Genomic DNA, 24,665 nt, shown 5'->3' on the forward strand with positions numbered 1-24,665 from the left:
GCGGCCCTCAAACAGACCGCCGCTGCCTTCCTGGATAAGTGCAAAGGTTCCACCCTCTTCTTCACCGATGGCTCGGTGCTTCCGGCCACAGGACAGGCGGCAGCGGCACTCGTAGCACCGCAGCTGGACGTGACCAGGACCTGCAGGATGCCCTTCCCGGGCAGCTCCACTGTGGCTGAGCTGGCAGGGCTCCATCTGGCAGCTGATCTGATCGCGGGCATCCAATCCGGTTCTGTCGCGATCCTCTGTGACTCCCGGCCAGCCCTACAGTTGCTGTCCAGGCCCCACGACAGCGTGGCCTCAACCTCCCTGTTTAAGGCCCGCCTGCAGACCCTGGAGGATGCGGGCTACCAGATCATGCTGCATTGGGTGCCGGGCCACTCTGGGGTTAACGACAGCGACCTGGCCGACGCTCTGGCCAAGTCCGCCCACACCAATGGGTCCCCGTTATCCTTTGCAGTGACTCAACATGATTTTGCCCGCCCTCTCCTCATGCAGGTGGTAAGGGCCCTACCTGCGGCCTACCTGCTTTTCCGCCGGCTCTCGGACCAGCTGCCCCGGCGGGATCGAGCCCTCCTCCTGCGCCTGCGAATCGGGTGTACGCCCTCCAGGTTGTACGCCTGCGGCAGGGCCCTTTCTCTTGCCTGCCCCTCCTGCGGTGACACGGGGACTCTCGGCCACCTGCTGCTGGTGTGCCCGACCCACTACCCCTCTCGACGACGACCTGAGTCAGAGTACCGGGCGCTCGGACTCCCCGTCAACCACTGGAGAACGACCTCCTTTTCCCGGCTCGCAACCAGCTCATCGCGCATCGGGTTCTCCTCTTTTTCCTCGAGGAGACTGGCCCAAACATCCTCATCTGGTCCTTCGCCCCGTCCAGCGCGAGGCGAAGGCTCTGATGTTAAACCCCCATCACCAACTCTGCGGGAGGTCGATGAGGAACACGACGCGAAGACGCAGTACCGTCGACATCCTCTTCCACCTCCCGACGGCCTCAGCAGTGATCTGCTAGGCACCTGCCTCAGTGCGTCACGGCCAGGCGGAGGTGTTCGAAGCTTGTCTTCTCCCTGCCCGGTGCTTGTACACACTCGCAGTGCACCGAGGCTCCTTTCCCCCTGCCCGATGCTCGCGCACATTCCCAGTGAGCCGAGGCTCCCCCTGGTGTGAGCTGATGTCGCTGCTGCGGCGGTGCGGCTGCAAAACCATCCCATGGCCAAGGACCTCATCGGAAGCGACGGCGACCATTTTCCCCTCCCCACCTCCCCTTTCCCCACCCCTGGTCCCCAAGAGTGATGCCACTAAATGGCCAACATACGTCGGGACCAAATCGCCCCCCCCCCCCCCCCCCCAGAATAACTCATAGTTCCAACCACCACCCAAGCCTGCCTTGCGCGCGCTTGCGTACATGCTGGTGGGCTCGCGTACCAGAAAGCGCGAAATATGCGCGTGTAAAAGTTTTTTTTTTAATCCGGTAAGAAGTTCGGGATGCGCGAATTACGCGAGTAAACACGATGTTTATTTTGTTATTTTTGTTAGCTTTCAGCAATCACTTTTTTATTCAATGTCCATCTCTCGCTCATTCTCAGACATTCAACCGCAAGACAAAAACGCAGAAAAACTAATCACGAGTCCCCCTGCATTCGGTAACAGCTGGACACCCCCTCCGGCTGTAGTGTACATAGTGTTGTGCGCGTTTTTATCTCTTTATTATGAACATATCACGCGTGCAACCTGTATATGTTTATTATTGTGTAAACAGATTATTTGTGTATATTACTCCCCCCCCCCCCCCTATCTTTTCTACCTGTCCCCTCACCTCTTTCATTTCATTGCTCCATTCTGCGTGCTGTCCTTTATTTCCGCTGCCTCAGCTCAGGTGCTTCAGTATCGATGGCAGATGCCGGGGCTAGCAAAAAGCTTTTTCTTTCCTTTTTTATTATTATTTTAATAAAATCACTTACTACTACTACCCCGCATTCGCACACTCGTCTGGCTGAGTTGCGCACAGAATCACGTGACGCCTTGTCCAGCTTTCATTGGCTATGTGCCGCTCGCCGCACCGACATCAACTAGCGCCTACCCCCCCCCCCCCCCCCCCCCCCCCCTGATTTCGCTATTGCGGCACAAATGGCTCGCCGGCGGCAAAACTAGGCAAAACTCCGCCACAGCGCCGCCGATGACGTCGAATCGCCAGTTCGGTTTGTCCCTGAGTGCTAGTGCGACTGCGACTACTGCCGCTAGAATTTGGTCGGTCCAGATTGTTGCGCTTGTGACTTATTTGCCTTTCTTGTCCACAACCGTTGTTACTGCGGCATTGTTGCCAGTGCATTTTCCAGCGTCTGTGAAGAGTATGAACTCCTTCACCTCGATTATGTTTTTCTCTATTGTTTTTCCGGGCCTCTCTTCCTTGACGATGTTTTGGATCCATGTCTTTGCGAGAGGTAGGACCCTAAACTCCGTTGTTTGCCCGCTGCTGAGCTTGCTGCGTACCTCTGATTTCCCTGGTGACCCGGGTTCTTCCCGTCCTTGACTTATGTAGTCTGTCTCTCTGGAAATACTGGAGAGGCACAGCTGCTACGCTACCGAATTTTCCGAAAAATGTATAATTTGGACCCTTAATTACGATTTTACGATTCTTGCCTCAAACTTTAGAAAAAAATAAATTTTATTTGCGTAAAACATCCGAAATTCTGTGAAAAAACCACAACGTTGCCTGTGCTATACCTTACGCCGCCCCGAGAGAGGAATATGTACCATCTGTGAAATTAGCAGCAGTAGCGGCTGGAACACTGCACATATGTTAGAGTAGGCAAAAAAAAGATATGAAAGTGGTCTGCCTGCGCCGCTGGAACACTGCACAGTAAAACATCGTTAATTCGACCCAACTAAATAAACGGTTATTCCTACACCTCAACCCCCGTTAATTCAGACAATCCGGACTGCATGCCGCCGGAGTTCCACCCGCTGCCGTGTAAGACTACAGCCTCGGAGCTCGTTTATTCGGACGCCCAGAGAAGCGTGACCCAGAGGCTGGCATCGGTCAATTCGGACGGGCTCCCGAAGTGGTGCCGTGTCGCGGTATGATGTGCTCGACAAACCGATCACCTAAATATTCGTCCTCAGGTCTGAACTGCATTTTAAAATACTTCCGGCGCCTCTGTAACATGCGCGAAACTGCAGATGTTTTGACGATCAGCAGGCCGGCGATAGGACGATAGTGTCTCTGGCCGCGTATAGTTTCGTTTTCGGAGCTTCGCCGCCAGCCCGGATCCGTGGCGGCTTGTCAAGGATCTCTCCGGAGAACACACGGACCGAAAGAATGGACTAGGCGACGGGTGTACCCACACAAACGCACATTTAATACACCCTACGTGACACACACACTAGAACACAAAACTAACAAAACACAACACACAAAGGCTATAAATACACACGACCCGGGCACACTGCTACCAGTGCCTACTACTAGCGTTCTACTATTCTTGGTCGACCGCTTTCCTGCTTCTAGAGCCGAACGCGATTTCCGACAGAACCAGGCAAGCTAAATGTGCCCCCTTCCTTGGATCAGTGCGTAGAATAAGAAGGCAAAGGGAGCGTTTAAACTGTCATGGTAAACAATGGCGAAACAAGCCGGATTATCAATTGTGGCATAAACTGCACCATATTAGGTGCCTTGTCTCTTGAAGGAAGCGCGCTCTGGAGGAAGCTCTCCGTGATACGAGGTAAAAATGCCGGGAGTTGGGTGAGAAAACCTGCCTCGTCGGGATTACGCGGAATATATTCGTTACAGTGGCTTGCTGCGAGGTACCCATAACACTATGAGAGCGTTGTTTTACAGCCACTCTTTTTTTTTTGCTAAGAACAGTGCAATGTTGCGCGGTTGCTGGACTGAAAAGACGTATCGTCGATAAGATGAGATCAGCTTCGCTGGCCACTGCATTAGAACACTACGCCATCGCCGCATGCAAACATCCCGCCTGTTTAACCTCCAGTCGTTGTTGTTGCGCTAGTCAATCCACACAAAAAAAGCACGCTAGCGTGCTCACGAGCAAACACAAATTCTATCACGTGGCCTCTTTGGACGGCACAACAGTGAAGGGGAAATCAAGGCGCGGCAGGCCCTGCGTCAGTTGGCAGCTGCTCCTGGTTGAGTATATATGGACCTGCGTCCAAGAGCCTCGGCCACAAATCTTTGTAATCGTGAGTTTTTGTTTCGGTTTGTGTTCTATATCTGTGGATCGTCTTATTTGTCTGTGTGTGTTCACTTTTATGTTGGCGACTTCCTGTCATGAGAGTCCGTCGTTTAAATATCCGTGGTTCCTGGATAACTCCCTCTTTGGTCACGTCCACCACTGAGCCACGGCCCACTGCATGCGGCGTACTCGGCCGATGCCATGGGGTCCGAGCAGAGCGCGGGAGTGGGTGTATTTTGGCGGTGGTGTTGACGTACAGGCGGGATTAACCCTAGAGTGGCCTGTCAGCAACTGCTCCGTCTGAGTAACAGATTTAAATCGTTCTGTCTCTACTCTGTTCCATAAGGCCAGTGTCCTCTGCAAACCTTGAGTGATTTTGATACCGATTGCAAATCAGTTCGGGAGCCATCAGGGTACACGATGCGAGAGGCGTGGTCCAACGGAACGTTCAATCTAATCAGGTTGCCCCAGGAGTGTCTCACGCTCGGCACAAAAACGCGGGCAGCAGGGCAGTGCGGCCTCTCCACAGACTTGATACGGCAGGAGTCGCGGCGAGCAGCCCACAGAGACGAAGAAGAAGCGCACAAGCGGCTCTCCCCAGGCGGCGTTCCTGTGTCGCGCGGCGCCCGTGTGTATGGTCTAGCGTCATGTCCTAAGGGCACCACCTTACGCGGCATGGCCGACGCGCCGGCTGGACCTCTCGGCCGCGCCGAGGACGCCCTGCTCGTCACCCACGGTGACGCGTCGGCGGAAGTAATCAGCACAGCTCGCGGCTCCTGCGAGAAAAAAATTCCTGCTCAAGTGCACGCGAGGCGCCCAGCACACGGCGGCGATGACGAGAGTTCGGCGACCGACACTGGTGTGAGAACTGCATCGCATGTCGAAGAAGGCAGCGCAGTGTCCGCTGTTTCCTCGCAACCAGAGCATACCGTCGAGTGCGCAGACAGAACACCGGAGTTGCCTCACTCAACTTGCGCGACAGGATGTGAAAATCGAGAGGTCCATGCCTTGAACGGGGACACGACAGGTGTTTTTGACGAGGCAGGATGTCGTTCTGGCCAGCTGTCAGGGGCCACACCCAAGGAAGAGCTGGCGAAAGACAAAGGAGACGAGACGGTGCAAGCAGTGAAGAGTGAGCTGGGTGGCACTGCCTCTCTGAAAGCTAACGTTGTTGCTGAGGGCGTGTACCGGCGGCCGCTGGGTGGCTGGGGCGAGAAGATAGGGCCCGACATCATCACGGCTTTCCCGATGTACGAGGCCAGGTCTCGGCAGAACACGGACGCGACCGAGGACGGTCAGGTTGTGCGAAGGTTCGCAGTCATCGCCGAAGAACGCAGCAGTCGAGAAGACGTCTACGGGCATGGCCAGGAACCTCTCCAGAAGCGCCTTGGCGAAGGAAGGATGAGAAAAGAGCCGCGCGAGCTAAAGAGATACGAATTTGGCGAGGACGACGCTCAGTCGCCGCGAGAGGAGAGCGAGCTAGACTACGATGACAGCCCTCGGCGCAAACGCGGTAAGGCACAGTTGGAAGGCACGCGTGCAAAGCGGAGAAGCAAATCCAGAGAGTACCGTCAACGCGAACCGCTTAGCGATGGTCGGGACACCCCTGACATGCGGTTCGTTCACGACGTAGTGGATAACCTGATCGAAGAATTCGAAGGCCGCCCTATGCTGAAGAAGCAATCACCGCCTCCGCGTCGTTCATCACCGTCCCCGAGCCGAAGAAAGGTGTCCCCTGCCAGGACCAGGTCATCGCCGGTCAGTGGCCGCCGGAAAGGCCTGTCGCCGAGAGGAGCGCCACGCAGACATGCTGCCGCGAAGCGGTCGCCGTCGTCGTCGGACAAGTCCCGAGATAAGGACATCGAGCGCGTGTGGACAGTGTGCTCCTTGCTGGAGTCCATCACGGGAGACGTGACGACAGAAGCTCGGCGGGTGTACGAGCCGCGAGTCGAGTCGCCGCCCTTCCAGACCAAGAGCAAGCTGGTGGACGTCACGGTGAGTGCTGACAGCGACGATGGATCCCAGGACAATCCCCCGAAGAAATCCCTCAGTGGTGGAAGAAAAACGCGACGAAAAACTAGGCAAAAAGGGGAGGGAAAAGCACGACTGAGCTCGGCAGAACGAGCGCGTCCGAGGGCGAAAAGCAGAGACAGGCGCAGGGTGGAGCCGGACAGCGATGAAGAGTCGATTCAGCCCCAGCGCAGCTACAGCAAGGGTGGTCGCGTAAAGTGCACGGAGGCCGAAGAGGAGGACGCGGCGGCAGCAACCAGCGCCACGGAAATAACCATCGAAGACACCGCCGAAACAGAAGACGCCGCAGAAGCGACCACAGAGGGTGACGGACGGGAGACGGCGGCTTCGAAGAAAAGAAAGGTGCGGTTTTTCACGAATCTCGTGTTTCGGAAACGAAAGTCCCTAGGTGCTGAATCAACACAGTCCGAGCAACAAGTCATTCCAAGAGGAGGGTCAAGGGAAGTGCTCTGGAGGCAGCACGAGGAAGCCCTTATTCGTACCGCTTCTGGCAGAATAATAAACGCAAGGCAGGAGGTCGAGGCTAGCCTCGAAGAAGAAATGAACGAACAGCCGAGAAGACGGGCGCGAGATATTGACAGATACAATGATGACAGTCCAGAGGCTGGTTGTGGACACGCCAGGAAAGCTCCTGGCCGGAGTTACTCCTCAAGCCAAATAGTTGTCAAAGTAAAACCCGAAAAGCACAAACAGAAATCTTACCGCGTTCAGAGTGACACAGAGGAATTTCAGGAGGAGGAGCATTTCTCAACAGTCTCCAAAGTTGAAGGCCTTGCCATACAGGTCGACACCAGTCTATCTGAAGATAATGAATCCACGCAGGAGCCGCGAAAGCGGTACTACTGCCACCTTCAAAAGCCCGCCGCCGAAGAAGAGCATCGCGCGCGAATACTCACAAAAAACAGGACGCTCCGCGTAGAGCGCAGCGCAGACGACGAAATCATCGTGTGCAGCGAGTCTTCATCGTCTGCTTACGGTGACTGCGCCAGGACGGAAATGCGAAGGCTCCCATCGCTCGACGAGCGACGTCCACCAGTGGCGGAAGCGCCGGACGACGACGATCAGCCGCTGTTCAGGGCGCGAATCGGCCGCCGCTCAACCATGCCGCCGGACGAGCCGGCCGACGACGAAGAGGATGTGCCTATATTGACAGCTCGGATCGGCCGCAACGGCTCCGTCGCAAGCTCCTTGGGACGAGCGGCCAGCGTTGTGTTCACCAACAGCGACGGGAGGAGCACATGCCACTTTATGCCCGACGCCGTGAATGAAGCACCTCTGCAGAGGCGAGCGAGCGGTTCGGTTTCGATCGACTTGGAGCTTCCGCGAGCATGGTCCGTCGAGCCGTGCCCTGGAGAAACCACTGCGCCCGCATCCATCAGCACCATGCTGCACCGACCTCGCCGGCCGTCCCACAGATCTCGGTCAAGGTCGAGGTCGCGCCATCGGAGACACAGGTATGGCAGGCCCCTGTGCGAATTCAGGCGTTCGTCACAGGTGTCCCACGCGGTGCAGCTGCTTCCTGCCGCGACAGTGTCACCTCTCCAGTACATGTGCGTCCAGCGGCCTTCCACGCAGGTTTACACCTCGCTGTCGTCGCCGTATACGCCAATAGTAGCGCCGCCTCCCATGGGCCTCGACATCCGCCAGTATAGCAGGCCGCCCACCCCATGGCTTTGCCACCGGCTGCCGATCCTCCGCAGGAGGCCGTTTCGAATGGCCGGGGCCGTTGAAGCTTCCTCGCCACACATTCCCCCGGCGGCGGCAGCCAGTAGGGCCACGACGACGTCTTGTGGGGGTTCATTTGCCACCGCGCTCGAAGGCGCCGGCGCAGAGGCGCCAGCAGTCAAGATTGTTTTCGAGGGAACCACCGTCGAAGGGCCGTCGGCTAAATTTGTCATACCCACCGTGCCCGTCACTCCGGAGCCCGCGGTAGTGGAGCCGCCGAACCAGACTGTCGTTTGTGTAACCGCGACACCCCCGACATCTTTATCTGCGAGGCGTTCGGAAGAATGCCGCACGGTAGAAATAAAGCCCAGCTCGGCGGCGCACAGTGTCGACGACGCTCACGACAACGAAAGCTCCCAAATAAGCGAAGGCTCGAGCTCGCAAGTGACGACGGTGTGGCATCCCCGTTTTTTAGAACACTGGGAGCAAGAGAAACCGGAGGTCAAGTCAACTCTCTCAGCGCCCAGGGAGAACCGCTTTTACGGTACTTTCATGAAGAATTTTCCCCGACGTGGACACAACATGCTCTACGTTATCCTCCTAGTGGGCACACTGGCAGGAATGGCAGCCGCCTTCAGCATTTATGCCAGGCGCCATGTACGGGCCGTCAGCACGGAGAACGACGTCGACACCGACGGAGGCGGCCAGCAGCCGTGGATGTTCGGCCCATGGTCGCAGGGTGACGCCTCCGCTCTGGCCGCCAAGAAGGCTTCCTGCCTGAACCCCTCGTGCAGCAGACAGGTAGCCCAGCTGTCTCGGTCGCTGGACGCGAGCGTCAGTCCCTGCGAGAACTTGTACGGTCACGTGTGCTCCGTGCGGCAGACTGCGGCGGACGAGCAGCTGGCGTTGCACACCGAGTCTCGAGCGGTGAGCTTCTTCAAGGGCATTGGCAATCCTGACAAGGACCTGCCCGTTGCGGCCGCCTCCAGACGCCTCTGGAAGGACTGCGTAGACCTGGCTGCGCTGAGCAAGCTAGGGAAGGTGCCCCTGCAAGCTCTGCTCAACCTGACCGGCCTGGGCGGCTGGCCGTACGTCCAGGACGCTCCGCTGCCCGAAGTGTGGGGGGCGGCGGGCAGATTGCAGCGGCTAATGGGACTGGCGCCGCTGGTTGCAGTGGCCGCACTGCCCGACGGAGCCGTGCACCTGCTTGCGGGCGACCAAGTCGGCTTGGAGACCGACGATGTGTTGGACTCGATGCTGGCGCTCCGGCGAAACAGCTCACGGCTGCGCGAGCTGGCGGCAGACGTGGCTGACGTGGGCCGCCGCCTCAGCGGCTTGCGCGACCGCCAGCAGCCGAGCGACGACGCCGTGCCGCGCTCTTTCCTGGAGGCGGCGCTCAACGGAATGAAGCACGGCGCGGTGCACGCCGAGCCGGCCCTGGGCGCCTACGTGCGCCTGGTGCGCGACAGCAGTGCGCAGGCGGTGCTCAACCTGCTGGGCTATCGACTTGTCCGCCATGTCGACCTCCTCGCGCCGCCCGTGGTCAAGGCCGACCTCAACTCCGGCGCGCTGTCCAGCAGGTAAGGTTCACCCGCTGGAGGCCACGCCGCCGACTGAGCTGTCGCCAGAGAAGCTGCTGCAGTTAAACCACGGTTTGATTTTCTGGCTTAACGTCCTTCACCGTCATAAAATCTCTTACGTCCAGCGGACCGCGCGTGACCTCATCTCTGCCCTTGACTTTGCGGCTGTGGTGATGCGACAATTTTAATTAGCCTTAAGGTCAGGCGGTTAACAGGTCCTGGGCCAAGGTGACGTGGACACGTTGCAAGGTCAAGTCCCGGGAGGAGAGCCATATGTGCCACAGGGGGTGTGGGGGCGGAGAGGATAAGGAAGGGGGGAAGGATAGGCGGGATTCTGGAAGGCTGAGTGGCATAATTGAGTAAGGAAGTGAAAGTGCTTTATATCTGCGTATGTGTGCGAACAGTTGAAGCACTGGTTGGAGAAGTGTGCCGGTACAAATAACGTTTGTCTAGTGCATGAATGAGGTTGATTATATTCGGCGAATGATGCGAGCTTCACGAATCGATAGGGTTGTGTGCGGTGGAGGGAAATCAGCTAAGTACAAAATTTGCTTTGACAACGTACAGTGGCGAATAAAATATTGCTGCAAAAGGCTGCTCTGTTTAGGCGTATAATTGAACAGTCAGGTCATTCGGGATGGTGCATGTGCAGGTGGTGCAGAATTTTATGGTCATTTTATTTAGTACTCGGCAATGAGGACGCCGATGCGGGCTTATACAGGCATTAGAGCAAAACTGATGCCAGGCATTAGAGCCTGACATCAGTTTTAACGAATAGGAAAGCTCAGAACTGCATGATGTCAGTGTTTTTCCCTCACCCCGAAATTCCTCCCTACGTGGTTGCGCAATCCTCCGCCAAGTGGACCGGATGTACGCTAGACGTCGGAGGTTATCGGACACCTTAGGTTTCTTGCTGTGCTGGACACACCACGTCGCGTACCGCGAGGACATCCAAACCTGTCTCGCTTGTTTATGGCCGGCGGCGGCTCCCCCCGGGATTCTGGGAAGCCGGGGGGCCCAGGGTCGAGGCCCGCAGAAAGCCCCGCCGTCTGGAGTGGCAAGGGAAAACGCAAGAACGAACGAGGAGGCCAACCGAAAGTCATGTGTGTTCGAAGTGCTCCTTCCCTTGCGCGCACTAAAACAAAACAGAACGGATGGATGGATGGTGGCCCCTTTGAAACGAGGTGATGGCAGTTGCCACCATGCTCAGCTTTTTTTTTCCCCTTTTATTAAAATTCGCCGTTTTCTTTAAATACGCCTTGCTACACTTTTAACCTTATGTCACCTCTGCTTTTGAGCAACCAATCTTCCAATCGCCTTTTGCTAAATTCCACCGCAGATTTATTAACATTACTATTGTTATCACTAAACCCTAGGGCCTCAGGAAGAGTGACTGTGCCTGCATCGACATCGGGATGGATACCATCACATTTTATTATGGTGTTCTATTGTTTCTACGGATTTACCACACACAGCACATGTGTTATCTTTGTTAAATTTCTTTTTATAGCTGCGCGTTCAAAGACATCCTGACCTAGCTTCAAAGAGTTGGGCACTGCCTCCTGAGTTACCATAAAACGCTTCCTTCCTGATCTGCTGTTTCCAGTATCGATATAATTCTACACTATGCTTCTTTTCCATTGAATTTATCCAATTTTTACCTTCCGCGTTTTTAACCTGTCTTTTAATGCTGTGTCTTTCTCTGGCCTCGTATCTGGCATGCTTACAGGTTAGCTTCCTAGTTCTTTTCCGCCATTGTGCGTCAACGCTCTTTCTGTATAGGCATTTAAATACCTTAGCTGCCCACCTGTTATCGTCTTCGAGGCGTTCTTCGTATAGTATTTTACCCTGATCTTCCCGTGCTTCGAACAATGTCCAGCCCACATCCCCCTCTACTGCCTCGTGTGTGGTTTTCCCGTGGGCACCTAGTGCTAATCTTCCAACAGCTCTCTGATTTACTTCTAATCTCGACTGAATTTCTGCCCTTAAGCACGAACCGCATTCCCAAAAGTAAGCCCCGGCACCATTATTCCTTCTCAAATACCTCTCAGTACTTCATACCTGTTGTACCCCCGCAATGCCCTATGTTTCATTATCCCGGCATCTCTTCGCCCTTTTGCTATGAGAGACTGCGCGTGCTTTTCCGTGTACATCTGCCCTTCGTTTACTCATACCTCGAGATATTTGTATTTGGCCACTCGGTGTATTTCATGGCCTTGTATCGTAAGCTCCTGATCAGTTGTCATCATTGAAAATCATCACACCGGACTTAGCTGCGCTAAAACTGAAACCTAGACTGTCTCCTTCATTTCCACAGCAATTAACCAGAGTTTACTCCGAGCCACGTTGTTCTCATTCCGTGAGGTCCAGGTTGTTTTCATTCCGTGAGGTCGAAGGGCGTTCCTGTCTTGTGTCGACTTCCACCGACGTTCTCCCCGAAACGAACCTTTTGTGCCACTCGAAAACTCGCGCCCGCGATAATGTCTCGTTGCCGTAAGCGTCACGAATAAGATCATACGTCTGTGTGGCTGTCTTGCCAAGCTTCACACGGAGTTTTATGTTTACACGCTGTTCGAGGTGGACGTCCATCTCTCCACATTCAATGACAGTAGAATGCGCAGACGACTAGTGACAACGTATTTTTACATGTAATGCCATCTAGCGGCTGCAACAGAAATTAACATAAAAAGCTCAGGTTAGCCCGAAAAAATGGCGCTACATATACGCACCAACATTTGTTTTGGGGAACCATCTTTAGAGAAGAAAATAAATCAGACTCGAAACTTTACGGACAAAGGCTGTAGGAGTAACCGCGGCAGGCACCCATCTCTTCATTGTGTTCCTATGAAATAAAGCCATCACCACCGACCACTTTTCTGTTCGAGGACCCCTCCACCATGTGAGCGCGGCACGAAGTGAACGAAGATATACCAATTTAAAAAAAAATGATTTTCAGGAAACCAAAGGACGCATGGACGGCACAGGGGTCGCTATCGCTGCCTCACTTCCTCTCACGGGAACGAATAATGGCATCATGTATAAATCGGGGATATATCAACGAGGCGATTCGCCGTGCGCGATTGGCCTCTTCGCCGCGTGACGTCAGCCATGCGGCAAAGCGGCCAATCACGCACGCAGAACCGTCTCCTGGATATATATACACACGCGGCAAAGCAGCCAATAGCGCGCGGTCAACCGCGCAGAAGCGAACCGTCTCGTGGATATACCGCCTGTACGTCTTGTTCGCTGGTTGAGCAGGATGTGGAAATGCTCACAACGTCGGTACAACACTGGCAGAACCCCACACAGCAGTTTTGACTCCCGGGCCAATTGAGAGGGACACACTGAGGAACATAATTTTCATTTGGGCATGCCCTTGAAGGAGCTCAGCAGAGGCGACACATGAACTGGGCAGTCGTCGGGGTATAGAATTACTCCCGGCCGCGTTTTATTCAGATTTAGGACGCCTAAAACACCGACAATTTCAGGAATCGCTGCTGTGCGCGGTTACCTCTGGCTGCGTCTCACGCTGCAAAGCCAGCTTGCCGACGGCGATGAATAAAGAATCTGCACGGAGAAACATGCGTAGCCATGCTTCGGCGCAATGTCCAAGAGCGACGGCGAGCAGAAAAGGAGCAGCTCGTCGCATGGCGGTGCGGCTCTGTCGTCCTTCTATCGGTGAAATTTTTTGGGGACTTAGCGTCCCAAAGCGTTTCAGGTTATGACGGACGCCGTAGTGGAGGACTCCGGATAATTTATACCACCTGGGGTTCATTAACGTACACTTACATCGCACAGTACACGGCAGCGGGATCTTACGTTGCAGCAGCCGAGTAGCAACTTCAGAGCCATAGCGGCGGTGGTGAATATTTTACGTTCGGTCACAAAGCATTGGGGTCCACGTTGCTTCCTTTAATATACCTTCAAAATGGGCTCGTTTGGAAACACTGGCACATTAATCTTCGGTAATTATCATCCTATACCACGCGGTGTGGGCCTGCCAGTACAATGATACATATATAGCCGTTATAAGTCAGCCAACTCGGGAGAGCTGAGGCGGCCCTGTCCAGCTCGCGGACCCTGGAGGCCCAGGGGGCCCTGGCCCAGAGAGCACGGGCAGCAGCGGCGACCAATGGCGTCCCGGAATAGGGACTGCCACCCACCGCAACAACCATCCCCACCTCCCATCCTCAATTTAGTACAGTGCAGCAATAAATGTTTTCTCCTCCTCCTTATCAAACTAATTTGCCTTACGCACATTTGGTTTCTCCTTGGTTTCCCTTTGGAAATCTTTGTTCGCAGTATAAGGCCATCGCTCGCGCGTGTCCTCGCAGGGAGTCCCGGTGCGTGCGTCTGGTGCTGGAGCAGGCTCTGCCGGGCGACGCGGCCGAGTACGTGCGCTACGCGTCGCTGCGGGACCGCCTCGACTTCGGCTTGGTGCGCGCCATGGCGGCGCAGCTCAAGCGCACGCTGCTCGACCGGCTGACCGCGCTGCGCTGGATGGATGCCGCCACGCGCCGCAGCGCCACTGCGCGTCTGCGGGAGCTCAAGGTGCGTGAGAACGCGCTGCATCTCCGAGGCTGAGCTACATCGCCACCCGCTTCGAAATTGCAATCACGGAGTTATTTTCGATACTGACGTCGTATGTTTGCATTACAACAAACCTGGCTGTAGCGCGGATTGCGTTCGTTGTAACCGCGGTTCGTAGAAAGTCGGCTTCCCATATTACAGCCAAAATTACGAAATAGAGCAAAAGTGGCGTTGTTTTCTTTTCGTGCGAAAGTACTCATGCGCTCACCAACACCGACCGAGAATGTTGTCACCGTACGCATAGCAACCCGAGTGACTACCCGAGTGACTACCCGCGCTTACCCGACCTACTCGGGTAAGCTCGGGTAGTAACTCTGCAAGTTCGGAGAATCGTAGGTTTTGTGCCGTTTCCTAGCAACCGCGGGTAGTAACTCGGGTTGCTAGGTAACGGCGCAAGATCGTACGAGTTACTCGGCTAAGCTCAGGTAGTAAACTCGTGTAAATTCGGAGGAGCGTCGCGCCAGCTCCGCGAGAGGTTGTTCGGGAAGAGCAACACGGGTCCCAAATCCACACCGGTGGCTGTGATAGAAACAGCCGCCTCCCGGTGCAGTGGCTTATCTCTTAACCATTGCGCCACTGCGCTTGTATTGTACGAGGACTCGCCGCCATCTATGAATGTTAAGTAGAGAATGACCAATTCTGCATACATGGACATTAAGCCACTAAAAATATCACGTCATACATGTACTTAATCGCAAGCTTATGTGCCCCCTCCAATTGAAGAACCTGCTTTCGCACGTCTGCTCGGTTTGAATACGTTAAACCCCTACCATTTTTTAAAAGCCCGTTATGCGCGTGCCTGCTTTTTCGAAGTATAGAGCATATACCACGGCGATTTCCAAGTTCCCCAGAGCGGTCGTGTACTCCTCGCAAAGACCGTCGCTGCCGACAAGCTGCTTTGATGACGCGATATAACTAATCACGGTTGCAGCTTGGCAGCTGGTGGTACTTCGGCCTCCTAATCATTGTCGTTCCTGGCAGTCGGGAGCGCTCGCACGGCGTGTACAATGGCTTCTCCCGCGCTGCTTCGTAAATCCTGGCACATCTCAACATGTGGATGCTCAACTGCGTCCTCCGTCGTCCGCGGGTCCATAAATCCTGCCTAACGGGAGCAAGTCGCGATGCATTCAGCGGGCAGTTCCGACCAAGCGGCACTAATCAGTTCTAGGGCAGCGAACAAATAAATCATAGCCAGGACGTCGGCGCCTGGTCTGTCAGCTGCTACCAGCATGCGCTGTGACGCGCAGCCAGTAGCGTGTGAATGGTGCACATTATCCAGTGGCTGGTCATTCTCGTCGCATTCAGTGCCAGAAGAGCAGTTTTCGGCCACGGTCCCTACTTTTCCGCCATATTTTCCCCGAGTACGCTCAAGGTCACTCTAGCACCATGCGACGTAGTGGTGAGATGTAGTGTGACGGTGTCGCCTTCGGCTAGATGTAGAGGCGCACAAGAAACTGTCGACCCGACTTCAGGCGGCCGAGCTCTGCTTCTCCCATGAGCGCTTCACAAAATCGTGTAACGCTGTTTATGTCGGTGCGGGCCGTCCACCGGCGCAGCGACAACCTCCACCGTCCCCATTTACATCGACAGTTTGGGAGTCGTTACGATCCTTAACAGCCGGTCATTCGACACCTTCTTCGCCCTCACCATAAACGCAGTCTGCAAGTTGGCGGCTCGCAACACTCATTCCGTTCGCACCGTAGCCAAATGCACACCTGGCCATCTCCTCAATTGTGGCTGGCGCGCAATTTTAAACCAACCGCCAGCACCCATAGTTTCTACTCACCCGTGACTCCTTATACGTTCACTACAACGCCTATCCATCACCCGTCCATCCCTTCCTAAAGGTTCACCGCTTCCCTATACCGTCGTCCAGAACGGAGCAGGCCCTGGCCCACAAAGATAGTATAGGATTCGTTCGTACTCCCCAAGTTACCTGAAAATGGGGCTGCAACAACCTACCACTGTAAGCACCCCCTGTACCCCATCCCCATTCCCCGTACCTAGCTTACATTACACACCTGTTGTGTCGACGCCCACCTCGGTATATGTCAGCGAACGTCACCTCCACGGATACCGCATATACACCTACGACGCCCCTTGGACGGCGGGCATAGCCAAGCTAGTGGCGCTGCTTGAGTTCGGTGTTGGGTTTAGTGGCGCATAAACATCTAAGGCTGCCATGCGCCAAGCTTAACTGCTTGAGTTCGCTATAGGGAGGTCGACGTCGATGGGCCTCTGTAATTCTCACCGTATACCTTCCCTTCTCCCACATAGGCCATCCTTTGAATGAAGCCTATATAGCGACCGACTGACTGACTGGCTTGCTTGCTTGTAGGTGCGCTTCTTCTTCGATCGCTACGAGGGCGCCAACGAAAGCGCACTGGCCCGGCCGCCGACGGCGCTGCCGTCGCAGGCACTGGCCACTTACCAGCGGTTCCGCGAGGCTCGCTTCCAGCTACAGCTCAGGGGCGGTGCCGACAGCGCTGCTGCAGAGGACCAGCACTGCTCCTACGACTCCGCCTACAAGGTAACATATATGCAGGAGAGATCCGGGCGATTCCGTGTGTGTGTTGTCACCTGAACCGGCTGTGCATGGAGTCAGGACATGGGCAGACAGGCCGTTGAACGATGCCGACGAAGCATAAGCAGTAACCCCTTAGGACTACGGTTTTTGAACGCGCAGGTGTTGTTCGTGCGGCTGTCGGCGGTGGAGGTGCGCGACACCGAGAGTCCCCTGTGGCCTCCGCTGTTGGCGGCGCGCATGGGCCCGTGCCTGGCTCGCTGCCTGGTGTCCGCGCTGCTGCCGCAGGGCGCCGCGGGCGTGCATTGGTCGGCCGCGGCACGCACCCGACTGGACGCCCTGCGCAGCTGCTTGCGCGCTCAGCGAGGCCCGGCATCACTGGTGGACGGCGCCGCGCTGGCACCGGCCAAGGAGCTCTTCGACGCGCACGCGGCCCGCATCGCCCAGCCGGGCAACTGGGACCAGGTACTCCATTTGCAACTAGTCCGCAACCTGCCGAAAAGACGACGCGGTTCGGGCGGACAGTCTAAGATCACTGGTGCAGAAAAAGTAGCCCAGCGCCGGCATGGCCGCCATATTTGATCCAGCCCATCCAGCGCGCCGGCCGCTCAAGTTGTGAGCTGCAAATTTGTGATGGAGGAATGCGTGTTGATCGCGTTGAGCGTGCTTTTACGCAGTAAGATAAAATATATGCATCTACTCATTTGCTGGTAAGGTAATATATCGCTGCAGCTGCCTATACTTCGATCTCGGACGCGTGTCGCAGGAGGACAAATACTAACCACGCGTGTGTCGTGCTTTGGGGGCAACGTTTTCGACTATCAATATTTGCAGCCTGTGCGGCATGCAGATTAAATGAAAGAGTGAGCGGTTGCATTTAAGCGCTCAATAGGTGACTACAACTAGAAATCTATTCAACGCGCAGCAAATTCCAGTAGAATAAAAAGGCAGAATATTGGATAATACGACGAAATGTTTTGTCGCGCTGTCGTAACGACAGATTTTCGTGTATAGTACTGTAGTATTTTTCTGGGGTACTCTAGCACGTTGTTGTAATTCTGTCTCCACGACATGAGACAGCACAATACTACTAAAAATTTCTGTTGTTACTACAGGTTACAAAAAACATTTTGTTTATACAGAAATTTTCTGCTGAATTTCTCGACAGGTCTGCCACATTATTCACCACAAATCCGCATGGGTTGAAATAAAAAAAAAACTTTTAACAGTCTATGAATTTGTATACGTGCCTAAGACGTGCGGGCACGTTTCCGTTCTCGCTTCCCCGCTCGCTGTACTTGCCATATGTTCATCGATTTTCACATTAAATGAAGAAGGTAACAGATATGGCATTGCTGTTGTACTTTGGGCTTCCGAAAAAGTAGACAGAATCTGTGCCGTGGTTGACTACCGAGTCAACGTTCGGTAAAGCACACCACTTCGTACGTCGCAAGTGCGAAGCGGTCATGCACAGAATTCCGTCCTCGTACGACCAAGCATATATATGAGAAACTGGCCGATGCCTAAATGTGTGCTTGCGGGAGCGCTGCCTGCCTGAAGTAATGTGCACTAAGGAAAAACACAACTGATACCAAATTACAACACACCGTAGCGCAGCACGCGAGCAATTCGATACGGGTGTAAGGCTATATAGTGCTAAAACTCACAGAACAGATTAGTTTTCAAAAGTTAGGCATAGGACTCCAGGAAAAAAATTTCTGCAATGGCTGTTGGGCGCAGCTGCTTCCGTGGAGAGGGGTAGCGAGTAGGTTCTTCGTGTTAGAAGCCTAATAAGCGCGTACGTCCTCCATACTACAAACAGCGCACTGCTAAGTACATCATTTACAAGCGAGCCGAAATCATGCACTTCTCTGTGGATCGCGGATAACTTGTTGCAGACGCGCACCGGAGCTTCTAAGTCGAAGTGCCCATCATGCACCTCTCCGCAGGTGTTCTACCTGGAGTACGCGCACTCGCTGTGCGAAGGGCCCTCGCGGCGGCTGGCGCAGCCCGACGGCCCGCACTGGGAGCGCGTCAACGGGGCTTTGGCCAACGACGCGGCCTTCCAGCGGGCCTTCCAGTGCCGCCCCGGGAACCGCATGCTGCCCGAAAAGTCCTGCCCCTTCTGGGAGTAACCAAGGGTCGTTTTGTTGGCGACGCCCCCGAAAGTGACTTCTCGAAGCTGTCCCGGCCAGTTTTTATCTTCGGCCCCTTTCCTCTGCTTTCACGCTCAACACCTGATAGAAATACGAGAACCCGTTCGTAAGGCCCGAATTTGGCGTACACAGAGTAGGTAGGCCCCTGCTACACCAAATACAGAAGGAGTCTCCGAGTTCCACATCTTTTCGTTTGGGGACGAGACGTAAGCAGCAGCTGATACACAGTGATGTCTCGTCCCTGCACTGGTCGTTGTTTTATTCGGCGTCTTTAGCGTACCGGAGACGTATACCGGTTTACCGGACGCCTCATGCGCACGCGAAGTGACCCCGCCTGGTTCCACCATGTCAAGCGCGTGCGCAGAAGGCCGTCCTGTAAATCGCTATACGTCTCAAGTACGTCTATTAGAGACATCTAGCATACCGGAGACGTACTAGCAGAGACGTATACCGGTTTTACGTACGCCTGTTGCACACGCGCAGTAGTCCTATACCCAGCCACGCAGTTGCCACTGCGCATGCGGAGCTCCCACACGTGGGTATAGGACCTACTGCGCAGTGTGCAACAGGCGTCCCACACGTAAAACCGGTATACGTGTCCTGCTAGTACGTCTCCGGTATGCTAGATCGTCTCTAATAGACATACTACCGGAGACGTATACCGGTTTACCGGACGCCTCGTGCGCATGCGCAGTGTCATTGTTGGGGTGAGGGGGAGCCACTCGCGCATGCGCAGTGTCATTGTTGGGGTGAGGGGGTGCCACTGCGCGTGAGCAGCGGGCGACCGGTAAACCGGTATACGTCTCCGGCAGTACGTCTCCGGTATGCTGAAACACGGCCGGTCTCGAGGAGGGCGCGCGCGCTCTTTCATACGGCCTTCGCATTCGCAGCAGAAGCAATGCGAGTTTTTCTCCGGGAGTTACACCGCCCGCCGCCGCTAGAGGCGCGACGACCCCACCGCTCGCTCCCCGCCTGCATCTGCGGCGGCGGCTGGCTTTTGACTGGTTTTGCGCTGTGGTCCGCTGCTTCATGGTGAGCGCAGCACCGAAGTCAAAGAAAACAAAATCCAGATGCTTAAGCTGAGTATCGGCAACAAAGTCCACATGTGCACAGATTCTTCGTCACAAACTTTGTTCGATTAAAGCATTTAAAACGAGGAATCCCTCTCCCATTCCTCACAACTATGTCGAGCATTTCTGGTTTTCAATCCAGAAGGGAATACTGTGATCACTTCCTCTCTTATATATCATGGTCCGTGATTAAATGACAAGTTAGTGCTAAGAGGAAGATAATGAAAACTCAGAGAACGAACGTTTTGTGCTCGTCCCATAAAAAATGTACTATATCGGGGAAAAAATTCTCTACGACGCTTGAGCCATAAATTCGATAGCGCCGTAGCTAGTGGCTTGAGACGATACTTGAGTCGTTGAACTGTCAAATAAATTGCAAGATTGCTGGGAGGTGTATATAGTACTTAATTACGCCGATATCGCTTTTCGCAAGTCCTGAATGAACTTATTTTCACCCTCTTATACGTCACAGCTTCCTTAAACGAGAGGCCTGTATTGATATCTAAAAAGAATGCGAATTACTAATGTGCGAGCAAGTGCCAAGAAGCATTGTAATTAATTTTTATCTGCTCAAAGCCAATGGCCCGCGGCCTTTCTGCTTTTGTTGTCAAACTAGAAGCCAGCAGATCCCTCTGGAATGTCTGTAGCCGCGTGCAAGTCTCTCTTCATATTCAAAATGGTCGTAAGCGCATTATGCGTCTTATGTTTCAAGTTCCTGGTCACCTTTAAATTGTGCAAGGCCGAGAGCGACCGTCATTCTGACCTTCGTTGACCGAGCACTTGTTTAATCGCTGCGCCGCTGAACTGCATGCTTTATGTTTGAGGACACGAGTTAGCCCCAATAAACAATTTTCTAGTTGGACGCAAGCTTCCTTGTCGTCATTCTGGCCTGACTAACATTACTAGAACATACAGAACAAATCAGCACAAGCTGCGTATGCTGCCACAGATATAGACATGTACTGAGTATTGCAATTTCAGAAAGTATGTATGTCCAATAAGTGACTTCAGCTACCATAAAGAGCGCCATTTTTTGTTCTCCACGTATATTCAACCTGCGGCGTGTCCTGAAACTTCCTAGAATATTTGGTTTAAATATCATTGTAAAAGACATCAGATTATGGACTTGAATGCCGAATGCCCTCTATTTTCTTAAATTCAGGGAATTTTACTAACATGTAAGTACTGCAAATGTTCATTTTCTGTTCCTTACATTATAAGCTAAGCCAGCTGGTATAACGCGCATTGCTGTGAGGTTTAGTGGAGCTCCGTTAAGTTGCGGAAAACTTCTTTTTGTGGTGCTACTTTGTTTCCTGAATGACGTGAGGAAAGTTCATGCTCACGGGAGGTTTATCGAAAGCAAGGACGAGGCTACAGATATGCAGGAGAATAATGCAAAGCTGGTAGTCATCTCCTCCCAGATAAGTTTGCTCGCTCGTAAAGGCCGATTTTATTAAGACAGAGCGCAGTTCCTAATTTTGCTTTGCTGTCAGTTAGTTCATGCTTGCAGTTACTGTAAACAAGTGATTAATTTTCGCATTGTCATGTGGTGGGATGGGCGGTCGTGAGACGCCGCCAAACTTCAAAATGCCTTTCCAAGAGGAAATCATGGACGTCGCGTGCGTGCAGCGTGCTCTGCTCCAGCAGCCAGGGTTGGGTTCCGTCTATAACCGTTCCTTTCGCGAATGACATGACGCGTTTTCCTGGGTAGCACCATGAATTCTTGCTAATGCTGCTGTTGTGCAAACTTAAAGCAGCTGCGCTTGAAATTTCAGCACCTATATTTGATCTGCAGAATCCTTTACTCCTTGAAACTCGCCATCTAAGTATTACATGCCGCATATCATTCTACACACTCCTAAATAACCTGCCGGAAGACGAACTATAGAAGCTGAAAGCCTTGCTTTTTAGCCAAATATAAGGGTGGAACCTGTTGACGTCTGTGCTCGAAGCATACGCTCGACCATACACAGTCCGGCTCAAGGAGTGAGCGCGCAAACGTTAATCCGTTGTTTCAAATTTCGCCCAAGGGAAAGGGGCTGACTACGCGGTCTTTGCGTAAAGCGTAAAGTGCAAAATATAAAGGCTTGACAGTTACCACTGACGCGGGCCGAATTGGGAGCGAGCGCGCGTTCTCCTTCGGAGTGAACGGCGGTCGCAGGGGCGGAGCGGTGTGGCAGTGGCGACACCACCGAGGTGCGGCGGGAGGCGGAAACAGACCCCATTGCGAAGGCCGCAAGAAGCTCCCCTCGAGACCGACCGTGGCTGAAAACCGATTTACCGGTTTAGCTGTAAACCGGTTTACCGGAAGCCGGCTGCAACCCGCCGCGGTGGCTCAGTGGTTAGGGCGCTCGACTACTGATCCGGAGTTCCCGGGTTCAAACCCGACCGCGGCGGCTGCGTTTTTATGGAGGAAAAACGCTAAGGCGCCCGTGTGCTGTGCGATGTCAGTGCACGTTAAAGATCCCCAGGTGGTCGAAATTATTCCGGAGCCCTCCACTACGGCACCTCTTTCTTCCTTTCTTTTTCACTCCCTCCTTTATCCCTTCCTTCACGGTGCGGTTCAGGTGTCCAACGATATATGAGACAGATACTGCGCCATTTCCTTTCCCCCAAAACCAATTATTATTATTATTAAGCCGGCTGCGCGCGCGCAAAGGCCCCGCCTGGCCCCACCCATGCCACTGCACGTGCGCAGGAGACGTCCGGTAAACCGGTATACATCTCCGTGCATACGTCTCCGGTACGCCAAAAACGTATATGGTTGAGACGCACCAACCTGCCCAATTTCACTGACTTGGTTTGTGCTGCTTCTGCAGGCAAACTGAGGACGTACAGCCTTTGTCAAAAATATACAGCATACGGGGTTTCTGGGCCCTGCATCGTGGCTCGCCTTGCATCCTCAGCAAGCCTTATCTCTCGAAGAGGGCAGAAACTGATGTTGTTCTCAACTCTCCCAAGCCCAGGACTGCCAAATGTCATAGAGCGCCTCGCTATACCGCTTAGAAGCAAACCGCCTGGGCTTTATATTTTCGACATATATGCTGTACTTGTAAACGACGCATTGCTACAAGCCGCGTGGTCAGGTGCCTGTTGACACCTCTTCGCGGCTGACACACAGCTCACAGAAAAATATCTCGAATTTGATTGAAGAAATAGTTTTCTCCCTCAAAAACTATGGATTCCGGGAAAATTGTACAGACAAGGGCATTGCTGCGATTGAGCTGAATGAAGCAACGCATATCTGCGGCTGCAGTCACGTGGAAATTTCACAGTACGTAATCCGAATTATATACATTTCAATAGGCATTACAGACAACAACGTGCCCGAAAACTGCGGGATTTCTTCTGAGGCTCTGCAATCTCTCAGTGCGGCTGTTATTCACAGTGCACCTGAGACTGCCTTTCCAGGTGTGTCCCCGTACAGCTCCATCATGGCACCGCCCCGCAGAGGTTTGTTACGCACAGCTCGTGTTCCAGCTGCACGCTAGCAGAAGACGCTCAGATTTGCTGCACGTACATATTCCTTTGCCAGGCAACCCCCGCAGAACCATAACACACAGCAATATTTTCGACAGTGGCTATATGCCTTCTTTCTTTAAAACACTTCTTCTACAACAAAAGGTGCGATAGCTTTGTGCAAGCCATTTAGTTGAAACGATTTAGGGGTACAACACTCAGCGTCCTACCGGCCGGGAAGGCGAGCTTCCGTGCCAGCTACACGCAAGCGTTATTCAAGTACGCAACACGTTTCCCCAACCCGTGGCGCAGAGTCGCAGCCACGGCAGGTCCGGACGAAATAGGCAACGGCAGGGCACGATAGGAAATAGTTTATTATCCTAACGCGAGGTAAAGCACACTGCGGAAGAATGTTCTATCCGTAAGATAGATGTTCAGCAGCTTACCAGGTCGTTGACATCGTCTGGCGTTGGTGTTCGGGGGCCGGCGGGCAGCGGAGGGGGTCCCTTGGGGCACTTATTTAGGTCAGGTCCGGCAGCGAGAGTCCCTTCCCGCCGCGCGTTCCCCCCTTTAATCCCCTCGGTCATTGCTTCCCTAGCAGCAAATCGTTGCCGTCGAGCTTAGGCATGCTACCCTCTCCGCAGAAGGCAGCGCGCTGCCGTGACGTCACGTCAGTGCTGGGGCGGAAATGAGCAGAGTCGCAGGGGTGCCTTCTCTCCACATTACTGGTGGCCAGCGCGCCCGTGTAAGTCACGATCGCCACTGGCACGTGGGACGAGGAGGGGATACCAGTGTATCCCACAAACGGCAGCCGTCTCGTACACGCGTAATGTAACGCGTACATTTAGGTAGACACCACCACGGCCACGCACCTCAAAGTGCGATTGAGGTGTCCACTGACCCAGTAAGTCAGTTATGCGTCTTTCCTTAACTCAAAACCAGCGTATAAGAACACTGGGAACTGGCCTGTTTGCTTCGAGCAAGCGGGCCCTGGAGAACCTGAAGCGTGCCGGGAACGGAATCGGACAGAAGACCGCAAGCGGAGGAAGGCCGAGTATAGCACGTGAGCGTACAGACGCCAAAGCGGGCCTGTGAGATGCCCAACCAAGCAGTCGCCTGTGAACGTCAAAATGGCCCTGCCGCTCCAGACCTCTCAGCCGCTAATGCCAATCAGCTTTCGCTGATTAATGCACTAAGCCGGTAAGCTTTGATCTAATAGTTTTTTGTATACATCCTACAGAACCAGAACTACCGGATGAATGCAAAATAAGTTGACTCCCGCATTAAGCAACGAAATGTCTGAAGTACTGCACTGTAAGGCTAATCCTGCCTCTATATATACGTATACACCACCACCGCCACCAGAACCACGCTGACAATGCAGCTCCCGGTACACA

At 54.0% G+C, this 24,665-nt stretch overlaps 1 protein-coding gene across 1 annotated transcript; it reads left to right on the top strand.

The window, feature by feature from the left end:
* Nucleotides 1–4,772: 4,772 nt before the first annotated feature.
* Nucleotides 4,773–18,915, top strand: LOC144126180 (uncharacterized). The gene is made up of 5 exons (XM_077660170.1): nt 4,773–9,469; nt 13,804–14,020; nt 16,398–16,589; nt 16,746–17,048; nt 18,533–18,915. The coding sequence occupies exons 1-5, from the start codon at nt 4,869–4,871 to the stop codon at nt 18,716–18,718; spliced, it is 5,499 nt and encodes a 1,832-aa protein (XP_077516296.1). The 5' UTR covers nt 4,773–4,868; the 3' UTR covers nt 18,719–18,915.
* The last annotated feature ends 5,750 nt before the right edge of the window (nt 18,916–24,665 follow it).

This window comes from Amblyomma americanum, chromosome 3 (assembly GCF_052857255.1).
Source record: "Amblyomma americanum isolate KBUSLIRL-KWMA chromosome 3, ASM5285725v1, whole genome shotgun sequence".
NCBI lineage: Eukaryota > Metazoa > Arthropoda > Arachnida > Ixodida > Ixodidae > Amblyomma > Amblyomma americanum.

Excerpts from the sequence above, each read along its gene's own strand:
- LOC144126180 (XM_077660170.1), top strand. The coding sequence starts at position 4,869 with ATGGCCGACGCGCCGGCTGGACCTCTCGGCCGCGCCGAGGACGCCCTG. Across the intron at positions 9,470-13,803 it reads TCCGGCGCGCTGTCCAGCAG|GGAGTCCCGGTGCGTGCGTC; the intron begins GTAAGGTTCACC and ends GTGTCCTCGCAG. Across the intron at positions 14,021-16,397 it reads CGCGTCTGCGGGAGCTCAAG|GTGCGCTTCTTCTTCGATCG; the intron begins GTGCGTGAGAAC and ends GCTTGCTTGTAG.